At 52.0% G+C, this 14,946-nt stretch overlaps 1 protein-coding gene across 6 annotated transcripts in view; it reads left to right on the plus strand.

Annotated features, from left to right (window-relative positions):
* PKNOX2 (PBX/knotted 1 homeobox 2) overlaps nt 1-13,818 on the plus strand; it is a 278,261-nt gene extending 264,443 nt beyond the window's left edge. For all 6 annotated transcript variants that reach the window (XM_032426350.1, XM_032426347.1, XM_032426352.1 and 3 more), the window contains 3 exons: nt 8,451-8,527; nt 9,432-9,610; nt 10,603-13,818. In XM_032426350.1, the coding sequence (XP_032282241.1) occupies nt 8,451-8,527; nt 9,432-9,610; nt 10,603-10,829 (483 nt within the window). In that variant the 3' untranslated portion in view covers nt 10,830-13,818. The remainder of the gene's footprint in view (nt 1-8,450; nt 8,528-9,431; nt 9,611-10,602) is intronic.
* Nucleotides 13,819-14,946: the final 1,128 nt, after the last annotated feature.

The following is a 14,946-nucleotide window of genomic DNA, read 5'->3' on the forward strand; positions in this document are numbered from 1 at the left end:
GGTACCAATGGAGAGGCCAGGATGCCATCATTCATTCACAGCTTAGTATGAATTAGTTCCAAAGCTTACTTTTTTACTCCCACTCGGCTAAGATCAGCTTCATGGGAAGAGTGCCAGTGCTTGTTAGTGGTAGCAAATGAAGATTAGAATATTGTTTAACACAGCATTTTGAGGAGGCAAACCAGTGGGGTGCCAGGGGAAAGGTTTCTAACAATTGTTCTTCACCTCTCCGAGGCCCCTGACCTTTTGAGAATCTGATGAAAGTTTTATCTACATCATCACGAATATAGTTTTAAGAGATTTGACCCTGAAGTCCTAGCAGCCAGAGGTCTCAGATTCGGAAGGCTGATGGCAGGGTCACAGGACGGCCCTGGGGCTTTGAGAAGAGGCGGAGAAGTGGAAGCAGGGCCCAGGAAAAGGCAAGAGGATGAAGTCTGTGCTCACCCATCTCGGAATTTCCTCAGATCTAGCCCGCCCCGTGAAATTAGAGCAAGATCTGTGGTTTGTCCCTGAGTCCTGTAGGCTCCTTTCCACCAGAACACAGATCTTTAACTAAATCAGCCTTTGCGGGCTAGCCTGGAAAGCTAGCTATTAAAGAAATAACTTGTTTCTATGGGAAAATGTGACCTAAGTTCCAAATACCGTATCTATCCACTAACACCTAAGTTTCAGGTATGAGACATGATTCTAGCACTCGAGGGACTGATAATTTAATTGGGGAAATAAATTATACACGTAAACCATGAGCAGTCAACCCATGATATAATCAAGTATTAGCATGCACGCACACACTTAAGGGGTCCAAGAATGGAGGAAGCAATACAGGTGAGAGGAGTTGGGCATCTGTGCTGGTCAGACACATCCAGATTAGTGTGTCCGGGACTGAACATCACATTTCAAAAGGTCTTTGACAAGTTGTGTCCAGAGAAGAGCAGCCAGGGTGGAGAAATGTCTGTTCAAATGACTTTTAACGGGAAACGTGTCATATGATGAATGGTTAAGGGGACTGGGGATGTTCAGTCCGTAGAACCCTGTTCCTCTAGGGCCAGCATCGTATAGTATAAGGAACAAGGGATTTGGAGGCAGACAGACCTGAGATTGATCCCAGCTCCATTTTTTTACTCGCTATATGACCTTGAACGGGTCAACTAGCATCTCTGATGTTAATTTCCTCTTCATAAAGTAGAGATAATGGTACCCACCTATGGCGAAGATGATCAATAATATGTTAAAAAGCACAGTGCCTGACAGATGGTCTAGCCCAGAGGTGGAGCGGACGTGGTTAAAGATACAGGGGGTGTGAGTCTCAGCTCTGCCATTCACTGCTTGGGTAACCCAGAGCCTGTTCTTTAACCCCTCTGGGCTGGGTTTTCTCACGCGTAAAACGTGAATAATGATGCCTGCTTCATAGGTGCCTGGGAAATTCAATGAGAATACATGGCAGGTACTTTGACAGAGTACTCGTGAATATTGTAAGTATTCCAAGTTAGCCAAAAACCGTAGGCATCCAGTAAGTGGTGATAACTCTTGTTATGAGGTGAGAGGCAGTGCTCTAGGCTTCTGTGCGACTCCGGAGGACAGCCTAGGCTCTCTGGCTGGATGAGGAGGGAGAAGACTTGCGTTCGGTAGAAAGACCCTCCCAACCACAGCGCAAAGGGCTGCCCTCTGTACATTGCACTGCAGAGCCTTGCTTCCCCGCCTTCTTCAGGACGGCGCACACAGAAAATGATAGGAAACCAACCAACCCCACTGCTTGCCGCTGGAGACCAGCTGGGGGACTCCCACTGGCCCAGACCCCACCGAGCCACCCCGGCACTGTCTCTGCGCACTGGTAACTTGTTTGGGGGCACCGCTGAAAGCGCTGGTGTCAGGGACGCCTGCCCAGTGGGAGAGATGGCCTCGGGGACTTCCAGGGCTCTGGGCATGAGTGAGATGTTGCTTTTAACAAGCCCTGCACGGGATGCTGATGCACAAAGTTAGGGTTTAGCGGAGGACCTGGGATCTGGGCCAGGCCTGGCCGGGTAGCTACGGTTTAGGATGGAGTAGGAAGAGAAGGAGGAGTTGTCTGGATGAGAATTCTCTCCTGATTGATCATCAGTGGCCCTGTCTGGCCCGTGATTGTTGCTGACCAAAGAGACAGACCCTTCCTCCTAGGGTCGTGAGCATGAAATCCTCCTCTCCCCTTCCTCGCCCCCCTGGAGCCTGGGGAGCTGTGTGGCTCCTTGCCGTGCCACGACTGCTGTCTCTCTCCCCTGCTGCTCAGGCATCTGTATGTAGAGCTTCGGTGGAAGGTACACCGGGACCTGGAAGTCAGGCTGGCCATGGCTCAGCTGCATTCATCTTTCTGTGCCAGAGAAACATGAAGTCTTAGATGCCTGCCTGTGATGTGAAACTGTTTTCTCCCACCCACCCTTCACTGTAGGGACAAAGAGAGAACAGACCCCTGGAAGCTGCCCTCAACTCCCCAGGACAGATGGAGAGTGTTGGAAGCCATAGTCCCAGGGTGTGCACCGGCTGTTTCAGCAGCAGGGAGTCCCAGGGAAGGAGGGAGACTGGTGGTCTCCATCAAAGACAGGGCCTTGTTGACAACTGGCTGGTCAGCTGCAGGGTTGGATGGAGCTGGTCCGAGAAGACTGGGGGTGTGGGGGGCCGCTAGCTTGCCCTGAGCCCCGGGACACTCCCCGGGGGCCTGCAGCTCTCAAAGATTCCACCTGAAAAATGGCCAGGGGAGATTCACAGCTTCCCAGCATCCTCCCAAGAAGCCTGAGACCCAGGCTAGGGGAAAACACCCCATCATATGTGCACAGGGGCTGGAGCAGTCCCAGAATCCAGGAAATAAAACCATTTGAAAGAAGGAGCGCATCTCTCCATGCACGGAAGGAGCTCCTGGGGGCTCTCGCCATCTGTCAGAAAAACAACCCATGGCTTTCACACAGAGGGGGCCACATGTACCAAGCAGCAGGTTTATTTTATTTGTTATTTATTTATTTATTGAAAAAACACTCACAGACTGCCAGGCACCGTTCTAAGCACCTTTCAAATATTAACTCATTGAATCCTTATTACCACCTCGGGCAGGTGGAATTATTTTCCCCATTTTACAGAAGACGAACCCGCGTAACAAGCTCAAGGTCTTGAGCTGGTGAGAGACCAGTATTCAAAGCCAGACAGCCTAGCTCTGGAGTTCATGTTCTTACCCACTTCTTACTGTGCTGCCCTGAAGACTCCTCTAGAAAGCTGGCTGGTGTGCCTCCATAGACCCTAAGTACCCCACTCTCCTCCCCACAAACCTGCATGGAACAATCACTTGCAGGAACGGCCCTTGTAGCAAGTAGGGCAGCCTGATTCTGGGGAGAATTCCCGGGGAGTCCGACTCACTGATGCTCCCCACTCTCTCCCACTCATCTTCACTCACAAAGGCCCACAGGGAATGGTGACAGCCACCAGTTACCCCCTTAGGTTCCTATGATCATCCATTCCACAAATACATACTGAACACTTAGCACGTGCTGGACGTTTTCCTTGGCACTGATGAGGTGGGGTTGGAAAGAAAGGTGGGGGTCCTTTTCCTCAAAAAATGCAGAGTGTCTGGTTGGGCTGACAGATGACTAAACAAATCATCCGTGTAGCGTGTGAAACCCTGGGTAGGGTCAGTGCTTAGCTCATAGGAGAGGTGTCTCAGTGGGCATGAGGCACTGGGGGCAGGTTAGGAAGGACCAGTCTTGCTTGCTGCGGCAGGAAGGATAGATTGAAATAGAAACCAGAGGGAGGGAGAATAGTTCCAAGATTGCAAGAGGGTGAAGAACCAAAAGGCGGCAGATTTTTTTATAAGGGAAAACTATGCAACAATGAAAATGAATAGCTTCAATAATTATAGATTAGTCTCACACCTGTACTGTGGAGTGAAATCCTGCATGCCAGTGGATTCCATGTATATAGGGTCCAAACACCAGGCAAAAGTAAACTATAATGTTTAAGGATGTAACATAGATAGGAAAACTATAAAGAAAAGCAAGAAAGTAATTACCGTAAAAACCAGGTTATCTTTGGGGAGGATATCTTTGAGGGTAGTGATTAGGAAGGGGTACAAGGGGGGCTTTTGGGTGCTGGTAGTATCTTATTTTTTGACCTGGGTTGTGGTCCCATTGGTGTTTGTGATGATAGATAAAGCTATACATTTTAGTTCTCTGGACCTTTCTGTGCAGGTATAATTATAAGGGGGAGGGGAGTAAAAAGGAGAGATAAAAGAATGGAAGGTCTGCAGGAGGTGCATGATAGTAAGAAAGAGGAATTCCTCTGGTGGCTTACTGGGCTTCTCTCCACTCTAGAAGGCTCATTTTTTCCCACTTAGCATCTGTGAAATCAGGGTGCACCCTGCCATCGATGGCATCTCAGATGTGATGAAATGTGATTGTTTCAGGGCCCCTCACCATGCCGACTGCCTCCGTGGGGTTGGTGTCTGACCCTCCTAGAGCAAGGCCAGGCCCTCAGAGTTGGGGCTGCCGCAGGGTGCATGCCCACATTTGGTCAGGAGCCAGAAGGGAAGACAGCTGTCGTTGACGCCAGTGCGGTGCTTGGTCTTGGAGGGAAAGTGGGGAAGGAAATCTGGCTCCAAACCCTGCTTCACCAGCAGCACAAGGCCACGGATGCCAGCAGGCCCCCACTTCCCCTGTGCTCTGCCCCTCGGTGACTGGCCAGCCTCATGCTCATCTGCCTGCCCCGGGAGGAGGAAGGACAATCTTGGGGTGGGCTCAGAGTGAAGGGAGTGGCCAGGGACCCATGAACCGGCCCTGGCCACACTTCTTCCAGACCCAGCACCGCAGGTGGAACTCAGCCTTCAACTGAAAGATGCCTTCAGCTTCAATTTAGGGCAGGGGAGACCTGAGTTAGGAGGCTGCAAAGCAAGGTGTCAGAAAGAGGCAGGAAAGAGTTTAGGTCAGATTTTGGAGGAACTTCCTGATGGCAGCTGGGCCACCACGAAACACCCACTCTGTGTAAACTCTGCAGTTCCCTTCTCTGGAGACTGCACAGCAGGCTCTGTGACATCTGGGAAGCTTCGCTACATTGTCCAGAGTGAGTCCGTGAAGCACACATGCTTTACCTGCGTTATCTCATTAAATCAGCCCCCAAGTCCCAGAGGTATGCGCTATTCTGTTATTTCCATTTTAAGCCAAGGAAACTAAGGATGGGAGATGGAGAACGACAAATCACCAAGCTCACAGAGCTGGTAAGTGGGGGGGTGCAGGACTTGACCTCTCCAGAGGCCATGTTCTTGACCACCAGGCAGCTCTGCCTCATCGCATGAAGCTCCATGCCCACCCTGAGAAGGATCTGTCATTTTCTGGTCCATTCTGTATCTCTTTTTCTGGAAGGATTATCTGCTTCCAGAAAGCTGCTGCCTGCTTCCCTCCCAACTCCAGAGGAGTTCTTCCAAACAGTGCCCAGAGAGTGGCTACCATGGCTTGAGGGCTTACCACGATCTCACTTGATTCCTCTTCCCGTCCTTGGCTCAGAGCCTTTCCAATTGTGCTAAAAGTAGAACTGAGCAAATCGAGGTCTGTCCAGGGGCCAGGACTATTTTGACTCTGTCCTCAGGAATCATCTGGTGTGAGGCATGTACAAGCTGGACTGCTCCTGTGAGCACTCAGATGTGGTGCCAGGAATGTTCTGGCCGACACACCTGTCCCCAGAGCCGGGCCAAAGCTGCCACTCACCCCATGGCCCCCACCACGTGCCTCCTGAGATGCTGATTCCAGGCAGGATGGGTGGTGGCATTTGCACGGTGGGAGGATAAAAGGTTTATATTGCTTTATGTCCTCATACGAGGACAACCAGCCGGATTCCGTGACACTGCCTCCCACCCTCTCCATTCAATGAGAGCATGTTAACCTCTGGATTTACGACATCCACTCAGAACGGAGGCCTGCGCCAGGAACCTCCTTAGAGACAGCACACACTATCCCTCCATGGGAGGCTGAAGGATTTCCTTCCCCGGAGGTCTTTAAGAGTAGAAGAAGAGACTTGCATCTAGCTGGCTTCAGTGTAAGTCTTGGTGCAAGGCTCGTGCCTAGAAGGCCCATCCCCGCCTTTGCTGGGATGGCTTGGCCGTTCTTCAAAGTCCAGCTGAAGTGCCACCAGGAAGTCCTCCCTGAGAGCAGCTCTCCAGTCTCGTAGGGAGACCTATTACCATATAGCGGGCTAAAGGCCATTATTCAAACACAGCCATGACGAACTCTGCCCCAGGAAGTTGGGAAATGCCTCACAGAGGATCTGATCTCTGGCAGGTCTTTCCAGAAGCTCAGAAACACACAGTGGAAAAGTGGGGGAAAGAGCGTTGCAGCGGAGGGAACGGCAGGTGCAAGGACAAGAAGGCACGAAAGGGGCTAGTGCAGTCCGGGCAGACCAGAGAGTTGCCCTGTTTTTGCTGGGTTCGCAGACCAAGTGGCCATGGACAGGGAGGCTGCGTGGCTCCTTCTCACGGCTAGGGGAATTGGAACTCCACGCAGCAGGAAAATAAGGCGTGGGCCCCACCCCTTCCCCAGAAGGTGTCAGAATCATGGAGCCCCAACTCCTCTGCCCCCTGGGGCCTGCAGTCTCGCCTCCCAGCCTTCTTGTGTGCCTTCCCAGTCAGGAAGAAGTTGTCTCCTAGTTGACCTGGGTGGTGGTCCCATTGGTGTTTTCCTCCTTGTTAGAATCTTAATATTGGATGAATCCCAAGGCCCAGCTGCCCTGGCATGGCGGCCAGGGTCAGAGGTGTGAATTAAAACAACACATGACCCTGACTGTCTTGGTCAGGGGCTGCTGGGGTCAACTGCAGAGGTTGCTCGCCTTTGTCGCTGATAATGAGAGCACTTCCGAGGCTGTTGCCCTCACGCTCATTCCTTAGACAGCCTTAAGCCCCTCGCCCACATCATCCCATAATAATAGTGTGAAGAGCCACCTCCTCGCGAGCACTTTAACAAGTACAATTTCATTTAATCACTAGACGACTTTATGATGTAGGGCTAAGGAACATGCCTGAGACCTCACAACATGTCGTGACAGAGCCAGAATCTGAGGCCCAGTCTCTGGGACTTCAGAAAGCCCAAGCAGCTCTGTGTAATGCCACCTCAGTCATGAGGAATGGCCCTGGCTGGAGGAGGCTGGACAGCTTGGTCCTCTGCCCTAAGAGGCCCCAGATCTCCCCTCGCTTCAGGGCAAGGCTCCCACCCATTCCGATACTCGTCACATCTTTACTGCATGCCTACTGGGTGCAAGGTGTGGGTGCGGGGACCTGGGGGAGACACAAAGACGCAGAGACCCGGTTACCATGCGGCTCACCACCCAGGGAGACCCACAAGGACCCCTATTCCACCACCACCCAAAACTTTCCCATCTTAATGTGACCTGTGCAGCCTTCCCAATGCTCTGGCCAACGCATTTCTCCTTCTAACCTTCTCTAGGGCCCATTACCCAAACCACCCAACCTTTGCTTTTTTTCTGCTTTCTTTCACTCAGGAGTCATTTGCATGTCATTTGCATGTGGAAGGCACTGGGGATACATTAATAAGACGAATTAATAAGACATGGTCTCTGCCCTCATGAAGCACAGTCTAAGAGTGGGAGACAAGCATGTCATCAATGCAGGGACTGAAGTGCCCGGGACACCACTTCCTCACTCACCACCACAAAGACACAGACTCAGTCTTACAAAGTGGCAGCATGATTAAGGGAGGGAGACTGGACCAAGATGAAAAGAACTGAGTCCCAAGCTGGTGCCACCCCCTGAGGGAACACTGGAGAAGTTACTCAGTTTCTTCAGCTGTAAAGTGGGAATAACAATACTTAACCTGCCTACCTGATAAGATGTTAGCGATGTGCTTTGTTAAATGAAATTAAGTGCATGACAACCTTTCACAGGTTACCGAGTATTCTACAACTAGTAGTTATTATGTTTATCTTCTGTCTCCTGGGATGCCTGCATAAATCTGGGCACAGAGTAGATATGCAGTAAATTTCAGTCAATTTAAATTGAATTGGTTCAGATACCCCCATTTACCACCCTCTGATAGTCCTGTGGGCTTTTGAGGCCATAGTCAACCTAATACTAATAATGCTTGACCTGCCTGCTGGGGGTTGACTGTGAGGACCAAGTCAGGATGTGAAAGTGCCTTGGAAGCTATCAATATAGGGCCGTACTGACTCTTGGGAAAGCAATTTGGTCTCCCATCTTGGGGGGAGGTTGCACTGAGGGCCTGATGGTCCTGACTGTGGAGCCACAGACATGGGGCAGCCTCCCCCAAGCCCTAGTCCCATTGCTTTTGGGAAACAAAAATTGTACTTTCCCCAGTTAGGCTCCCAAACCGCTGGGCTGCCTGGGCCAAGATAGCGCCTGTGACGTAGGCATGGTCTCTAGAGGGACCAGGCCACCATGTGCCCACCCCGCATTAGCCCTTCACCTCTCATTTCAGCACCCCTACCCCACGGAGGATGAGAAGAGGCAGATCGCAGCCCAGACAAACCTCACCCTCCTGCAAGTAAATAACTGGTGAGTTATCACCCGCCCAAAGGCTCTCAGATCCGGGGGCCACTTGCTTGACAAGGGAATGCATAGCAGGGAAAAGAGACAGCTCAGCCCAGCCCAGCTACCACAGCAGTCCTCCCCTTTGGGCTAGAAGCAGAAAGCTAGAATCAGCCCAACTTCCTAGAGCTTCATCTGCAGCTTCTCAGTGCCCTCTGCTGGGAGATTATGTCAGGAACATCACTGGAAGCTTCCTGCTGAATAGAAAGCCCAGCCCTGCCTGCACTGCAGACACACACAGGAGGAATGCAGGTGTCCAAGTTCTGGAGGAGCCGCCAGTGGTCATCTGGTCTACCCACCACCTCTGTGAACTGAAAAACTATAACATTTTGCAAAGCTGGGGTGGGAAGGAGGAGGGAGAGTTGGCTGTTCTGACTTCACAGGCATCTGTTTTCCCCTTCTCTGTGTCTGGCTGGGTTGTCACAGAAATCTCAGAGAGCAAGGTCTGGTTGGGTGGGGGTAGACCCAAGATTTGGAGCCCCTGATCTGAGCCCTGGGCCCTGGAGAAAAGTCAGGGTTTAGTGCTTCTAAGGGGACCCCTACTTCCTCTGTTCAATCCTGGTAAGTCCTGAGCAGAGATTTCTGACCCTCCTCATGCATCCTTCCCATGCTGCTTTGTGGTTACCAAGCTCCAGGTGATTCCATGAGCCCTGCAGTGCCCAGGGCTCTTCTCCCAGCTAGGCTTTCACACCCTAGATGAGCCCCCAGTCTGTTCTGTACAGTGGATCAGCTGCTGAGAGTCTGGAAGAGGCTCTCACTCCCTGTACGTGCACACGCACACACACATGCACATGCACACACGCAAACCCCACAACCCCGGGGGGGGGGGGGGGCGGTGACTAACCAGGTCTCTACCTTTACCCCTGGGCAGGTTCATCAATGCCCGGAGGCGCATCCTGCAGCCCATGCTTGATGCCAGCAACCCAGACCCTGCCCCTAAAGCCAAGAAGATCAAGTCGCAGCACCGGCCCACCCAAAGATTCTGGCCCAACTCCATTGCTGCAGGGGTGCTGCAACAGCAGGGCGGCGCCCCGGGAACAAACCCGGATGGTAAGAACCGGGGGTGGGTGTGCTCTAGCCTGGGGCTGGTGGGCAGACCTCCTGGACAGGTTCTGCAGAGATGCAAGCGCTGGCCATCCCCTTGCCTGCGTGGCAGCGACAGCTTGGTCACAATAGTGATCTCCATCGAAGGGTGTGCACAGGCCTGAAAGAGGGGGATGTTTTTGCATATATTTTCACAAACCAAAAAGCAACCTCACAAAGACGAGTGGGAGTCCATGGTCATCTGAGTCAATGACTGCTCAGCAGAGCCCCCTCCTCACTCCCACACTCTCCCGAAGTTCTGTCGCGCCCATGAGTGTCTGCACGGCTCCCCAAGAGCCGGGGCCATCTATAAATACCGAAGCAGGCAGCTGGCTTGTGAACGGAGGCCAGGAAGAGCTTTGTTTTCCCAGCTTCTCCATCACATCCTCCATATACACTTTTCTAATTGCCGGTCGCCTGGTGCACAATGAATAATTCAATGAGCCAGACATTTTATAGCTTGGCACGTGAAGATAGCTCTGTGTGGGAAGTGGAGTAGAGGTGTGTGTGTGCATGTACATACCTTCGTGTGCATCTCTATGATTGCGTTCAGGTTCCTCTGTGCTGGACAATTGCCATGTCAGGTGTAGCGGAAATACACAGATTTTGAGCTAGATGGACCAAGGGGAGAATCCCAACTCCATCATGCCTGACCGTCACCTTGAGCTAATGCCTTAACCATCTGAGACTCAGTTTCCTCCTCTTTAGAATGGAGATGATAAGACCTACTGTACAGAATTGTTAGAAAGTCAGAGTATTTAACATACTTACATAGAAGATGCTCAGTGAACGGTAACTAGGAGCGCCGCTGCTTGGGATGGGGCAGGGAGGGGCTGACAAACGCATGGACCAGGGGACTTCACACCTGGGAACTGTCGACCACTCCATGAGCCAGTCTCTGCCACTCTATCCAACACTGAGGTTCCTGGGCCTGACCCTTGTCTTCTCCTCTCGCGTAGGTTCCATCAGCTTGGACAACCTGCAGTCCCTGTCCTCAGACAATGCCACAATGGCCATGCAACAGGCCATGATGGCTGCACACGATGACTCATTGGATGGGACAGAAGAAGAGGACGAGGATGAGATGGAAGAGGAGGAGGAAGAGGAGCTGGAAGAAGAGGCTGACGAGCTTCAGACGACAAATGTCAGCGACCTGGGCTTGGAACACAGTGACTCCCTGGAATAGTTGGCAGCCCAGATGGCACTGGTCACCGAGCAGGAGAGGAGTGTCGTCAGGAGGGCTCCAGGGTGGGAGGGAGGGGGGCACCGCAGGCAGCACCGAGGAAGTTGGCCCTAGCTTCCCCAAATCAGTAGCTTGAAGAAATGCAGAGGAGACACCTGCTCCTTCCCAACTACCAAGCTTCAATGAGCACCCCAGCCCCACTTCCCTGAACTGCAGAGGACTCCGTTTGTGGGGCCGGTCAAGCAGCCTACACGGAACGGCAGGAGTGAGAGCTGGACTCACTAAATCCCTAAGGACAGATGGCACCCATGCCCCGCCCCCCACTGAAGGACTTGAGTTGTTTACAAGCCCTGTACTGTGAGACGGATCGGTGCTGTTCAGAGTGAGCCTTGCCAGGGACAGAGTTAGGAGGAAAGGGAGAGTCAAGGGGGTCTGGGTTCCACCCCTGTGAGGTTCTCAGCTCCCTGACAGACATTCAAGGGCAGGAGGAGCCCAGACGCATCACCAGTGGCTGGCAGAGTGGGAGGCCCTGAGGCGCAACATCCTGCAGATCGGAGTGGGACCTGGGCTCCCGAAGGCTCCAGCTCATTCCTCCAAGAACCTGTCTCAGGCATGGGCAACCGTGGACTTGGGAGAGAGGGCAGGAGCCACCACAGACACCTTCTCTCTCTCTCTCCCCCTAAAATGAATGGTAAGCTGGCAGGCTCGGATTGTAGGGGGTTAAGAGGAATCCCTTCCCCCGGGTTGGCTCCAGGACCCAAGGAGATGGCAGAACCTGAGCTAGGAGCCATATCAAGATGACTTTGGGGACCACAGCCATCCCTAGGTGGTCACAGAACTCAGCTCCTGTAACAACAGGACAATGGTGTCTTATCCCAGATGTTCCAGCCCTCAGATGGAGCTCCTCAGATGTCCCGGCCCTCAGCCCCCCATGGCTGTCCCCTTGCTCCCAGGCTGGCTCCACCAGCCCCCATTTTGCTCTCTTCTTCATTCTATCCTTCAGAGAAGGCAGAAGAAACATTGGAAAAGAAGCATCCAGTCCAGTGGGAAGCCAGGGGTTGGAGAAGGTGCTACATCCCTCTTCCCATCAATATTCGAAGTGTGGGCGAGGGCCCAGAGAAATGGTGCCCCAGCGCTAAGTGGTGCCCCACCCCCACACACCTGGTTGATCTACCCACCACCATGACACACAGCACTGGAGGAACTGGGGCTCCCTCGAGGAGGAGGCTTTCCATCACCTGCCCTAACTCACACCCTCCCACCCCAACTTCCAGGCCCCCATGATTGGCACCCCCTCCTCCCCTCTTCTCCCACCCCTTGGCTGTGAATGACAGGACTGATCACACGTGTGTTTTCCATTGGATTTTAATTTAATGGACTTGCCGTTTCATTTGTAAATTGTGCATTGGCCATCTCCTTCAGTGGCAGGATGCGAGTGGCTACCTGGCTCAACCTGAGGGGACCCTCAGGGCCCTCTGGGGCTTCCCCTCCCCCACCTGGTTGGGGTGGAGCAAAAAGATGGTCGCTTTCCTGAGGTCTCCCTGAAATGAATGTATTTCTCCCCCAAAAGAGCTGATATTTAATGTTTTAATAGGGATTTTTGAGAAACAAATAACCTTATTTATAATCTGGGTGATCCAATCATTTTTTACTCCCTTTTGATGCCATAAGTAGAGGAAAGTCTAGCTTTTTTGGCGTGAGACTTTTGCAATGTGCAGTGGGATAAAATACATTTCCTTTTCTGGTTCGTCTTTCTTGTTCTCTCTCTCTCTCTCTCTCACACATCACACACACACACACACACACACGCACACACACCCTTTCACCTACCACTTTGGACAGCGGCCCACCCAGCACAGGCATACCCGCACACAGGCCCACACATCCTCCTCCCAGCCCCTCCACCTGCCTAATGTTATGCAACCTCCTTCTGATGTATCCACCAAACCAGTACCGAATGTGGCCGAGAAGTTTTCAGTAAATCTTATTACCTACCATAATTCTGGTGCGCAATTCTTTTTCCGTGGTTAGTGGTTAGTGGGACCCTGGACCGGAGAAAATTTGGAGGCCTCAGCCTACCTCTTGTTGAACTAAATACCTATGGAAGGGAACAAGGTAGAAGGCTCTCTGAGTGACCTCAGTTTACCTGTCTGGGCAAAAAGACAGCCACGTTTGGCACACTCACTTGCATACGTGTCCGGCTCAAAGACAAAGAGATTAGGGAGAGGAGACCGGAGGACGCTCTGCACTGCCCTCTCCTGGCAATTCTCCCCCATAGCAGTGGCACGCTCAGAATGTGGTCCCTTCCTGCACCATACCCTACCTCCCTCAAAGGCCTTTGCTTTTCCCCGAGGCATCCTAGGCTCCAAGGGTTTTCATCCTCAAAGCTGGTGGCACCACTGCCCCTCCCCCAGTTCTCCCACGTCCACCCAGGGCCCAGGAATTGGAAAGGAGAGGAAGTCTTGACTGTCACTTTTAATCCTCCAGCTGTGTCCAGAGAGGAGCCTGCCCTCTGAACCCCAGGGCTCAGCACTGTATCCCCCAGGGGCAAGTGGACACTTAGGCACAGCTCCTAACCCCAAGTAAGCAAGCTTTCTTGTTACTTTCAGCCCAGAGTTTTCCTTATCTGGGCACTGTTGGTGAGATGTCCAGGGCATCGGTTTAGGAGCAAGAGGGGCCGTCCCTTGTTCACATTCACAAAGGCTGGGGAGCCTGCACTTACCTGTGGACACCCTCCAGCCAGGCTGAAGGTGGGGAAGGGAGTGCTCACATGGGCAAAATGGGCCTGCACGCAGCCCTGTGCTCCCTAGGTCACCCGCTCTCAAAGACCCCAAGCCTCCCGTCATACCGAGAGAGTCTGCAAACACAGACCCCCACTGCTAGGCAGTAAGAAAGTCTCAAGACCCGCAAGAAGATGGTACCTTAGAGCCCCACCTCCCAGAGCTGGGAAACCAGCAGACTTTCAAAGAAGTGTTTTCCAAGGAAGACACTGTTAAAAGACATGCCATCAAAACAAAACAAAAACAAAAAAAACACCAAAAAACAAAAAAATCTGTGGCCAGATTAATCTAGGATGAACTGCATGTTCTATTTTGCTGGTGGGGTTCCATAAGGCACACCAGCATAGTAAAGGCTCTGAGGAGTCCTGCAGGAAGAAACCTGTTCATCCTGTTCTCCAGATTTATTTGCCTTTTTTTTCAAGTAATATCTATTCGAGTTTTACTGGTATTCCACAAAATACAGTCTACGCAACACTCTTCTAAGAAATTACAGAGTAGCTGCCGCAGCCTCTCTCACCCCTTCCTCAGTTTTTCCATCAAGTTCTGGCAGCTTTTCAACCATGCCACCAATGAAAAGGGGGTTTCCCAAACCATTTGAGATGTGGCAGCCACCTCTTTCTCCGTGCATGACCAAGTCCTACCCAACCCACGGAAAAGATGTGCCACAGTCCCTGTGGAAGTACGAGAAAAGGGCCAACGCAGGAGGGGACTGGGTGCTGGCGTCAGGACCCTGGAAACCAGGCCAGCAGGCTTCTGGCCCCAACCCCTATCCCAGCAGGGCAGACCTTTCAGGTTGGAAGCTTCCTGCTCCTGGGAGCTGATGGCCAGAGCAAGAGCTATACTGTCTTGACCAAGAGATCCCTCTGCTACCTTGAACACGGCCAGATGAGGGCAATGGTTCTGTCACACTCACTCATTCACCCGACGTGTATTTACTGAGCACCGACTCTGTCTCCGGCAGTTTCCGATACAGAGGATACAACTGTGATCAACAAAGACAAAGTTCTTGCCCTCAGGGAGTTTACACATCCTAGGAAAACACTGAGACTGAATGTGTGTCGGTAACATCCCCCTACTGGTTAAAATATGACCTCATCCTGGTCCAGTGAGCTCAAACGTGATCGTTCAGAGTTGCAAACAAGACTCTCAGGTCCAATGTGGCGTTCGGATCAAATACAGCTCCCAGATATGTTCTGTTTGGACCAATATTGTTTCTAAAAATTTTTGTGCCAACATTTAAAAGAGAGAGAACTGAGACTCAGGACCTATATTCCTACACAGACACATCAGGGTGTAATCGAATCATTGCTACCCCTTATGATGTTCTCTCCAGGCTGTCA

This window comes from Phoca vitulina, unplaced genomic scaffold (genome assembly GCF_004348235.1).
Source record: "Phoca vitulina isolate PV1807 unplaced genomic scaffold, GSC_HSeal_1.0 scaffold34, whole genome shotgun sequence".
Classification (NCBI taxonomy): domain Eukaryota; kingdom Metazoa; phylum Chordata; class Mammalia; order Carnivora; family Phocidae; genus Phoca; species Phoca vitulina.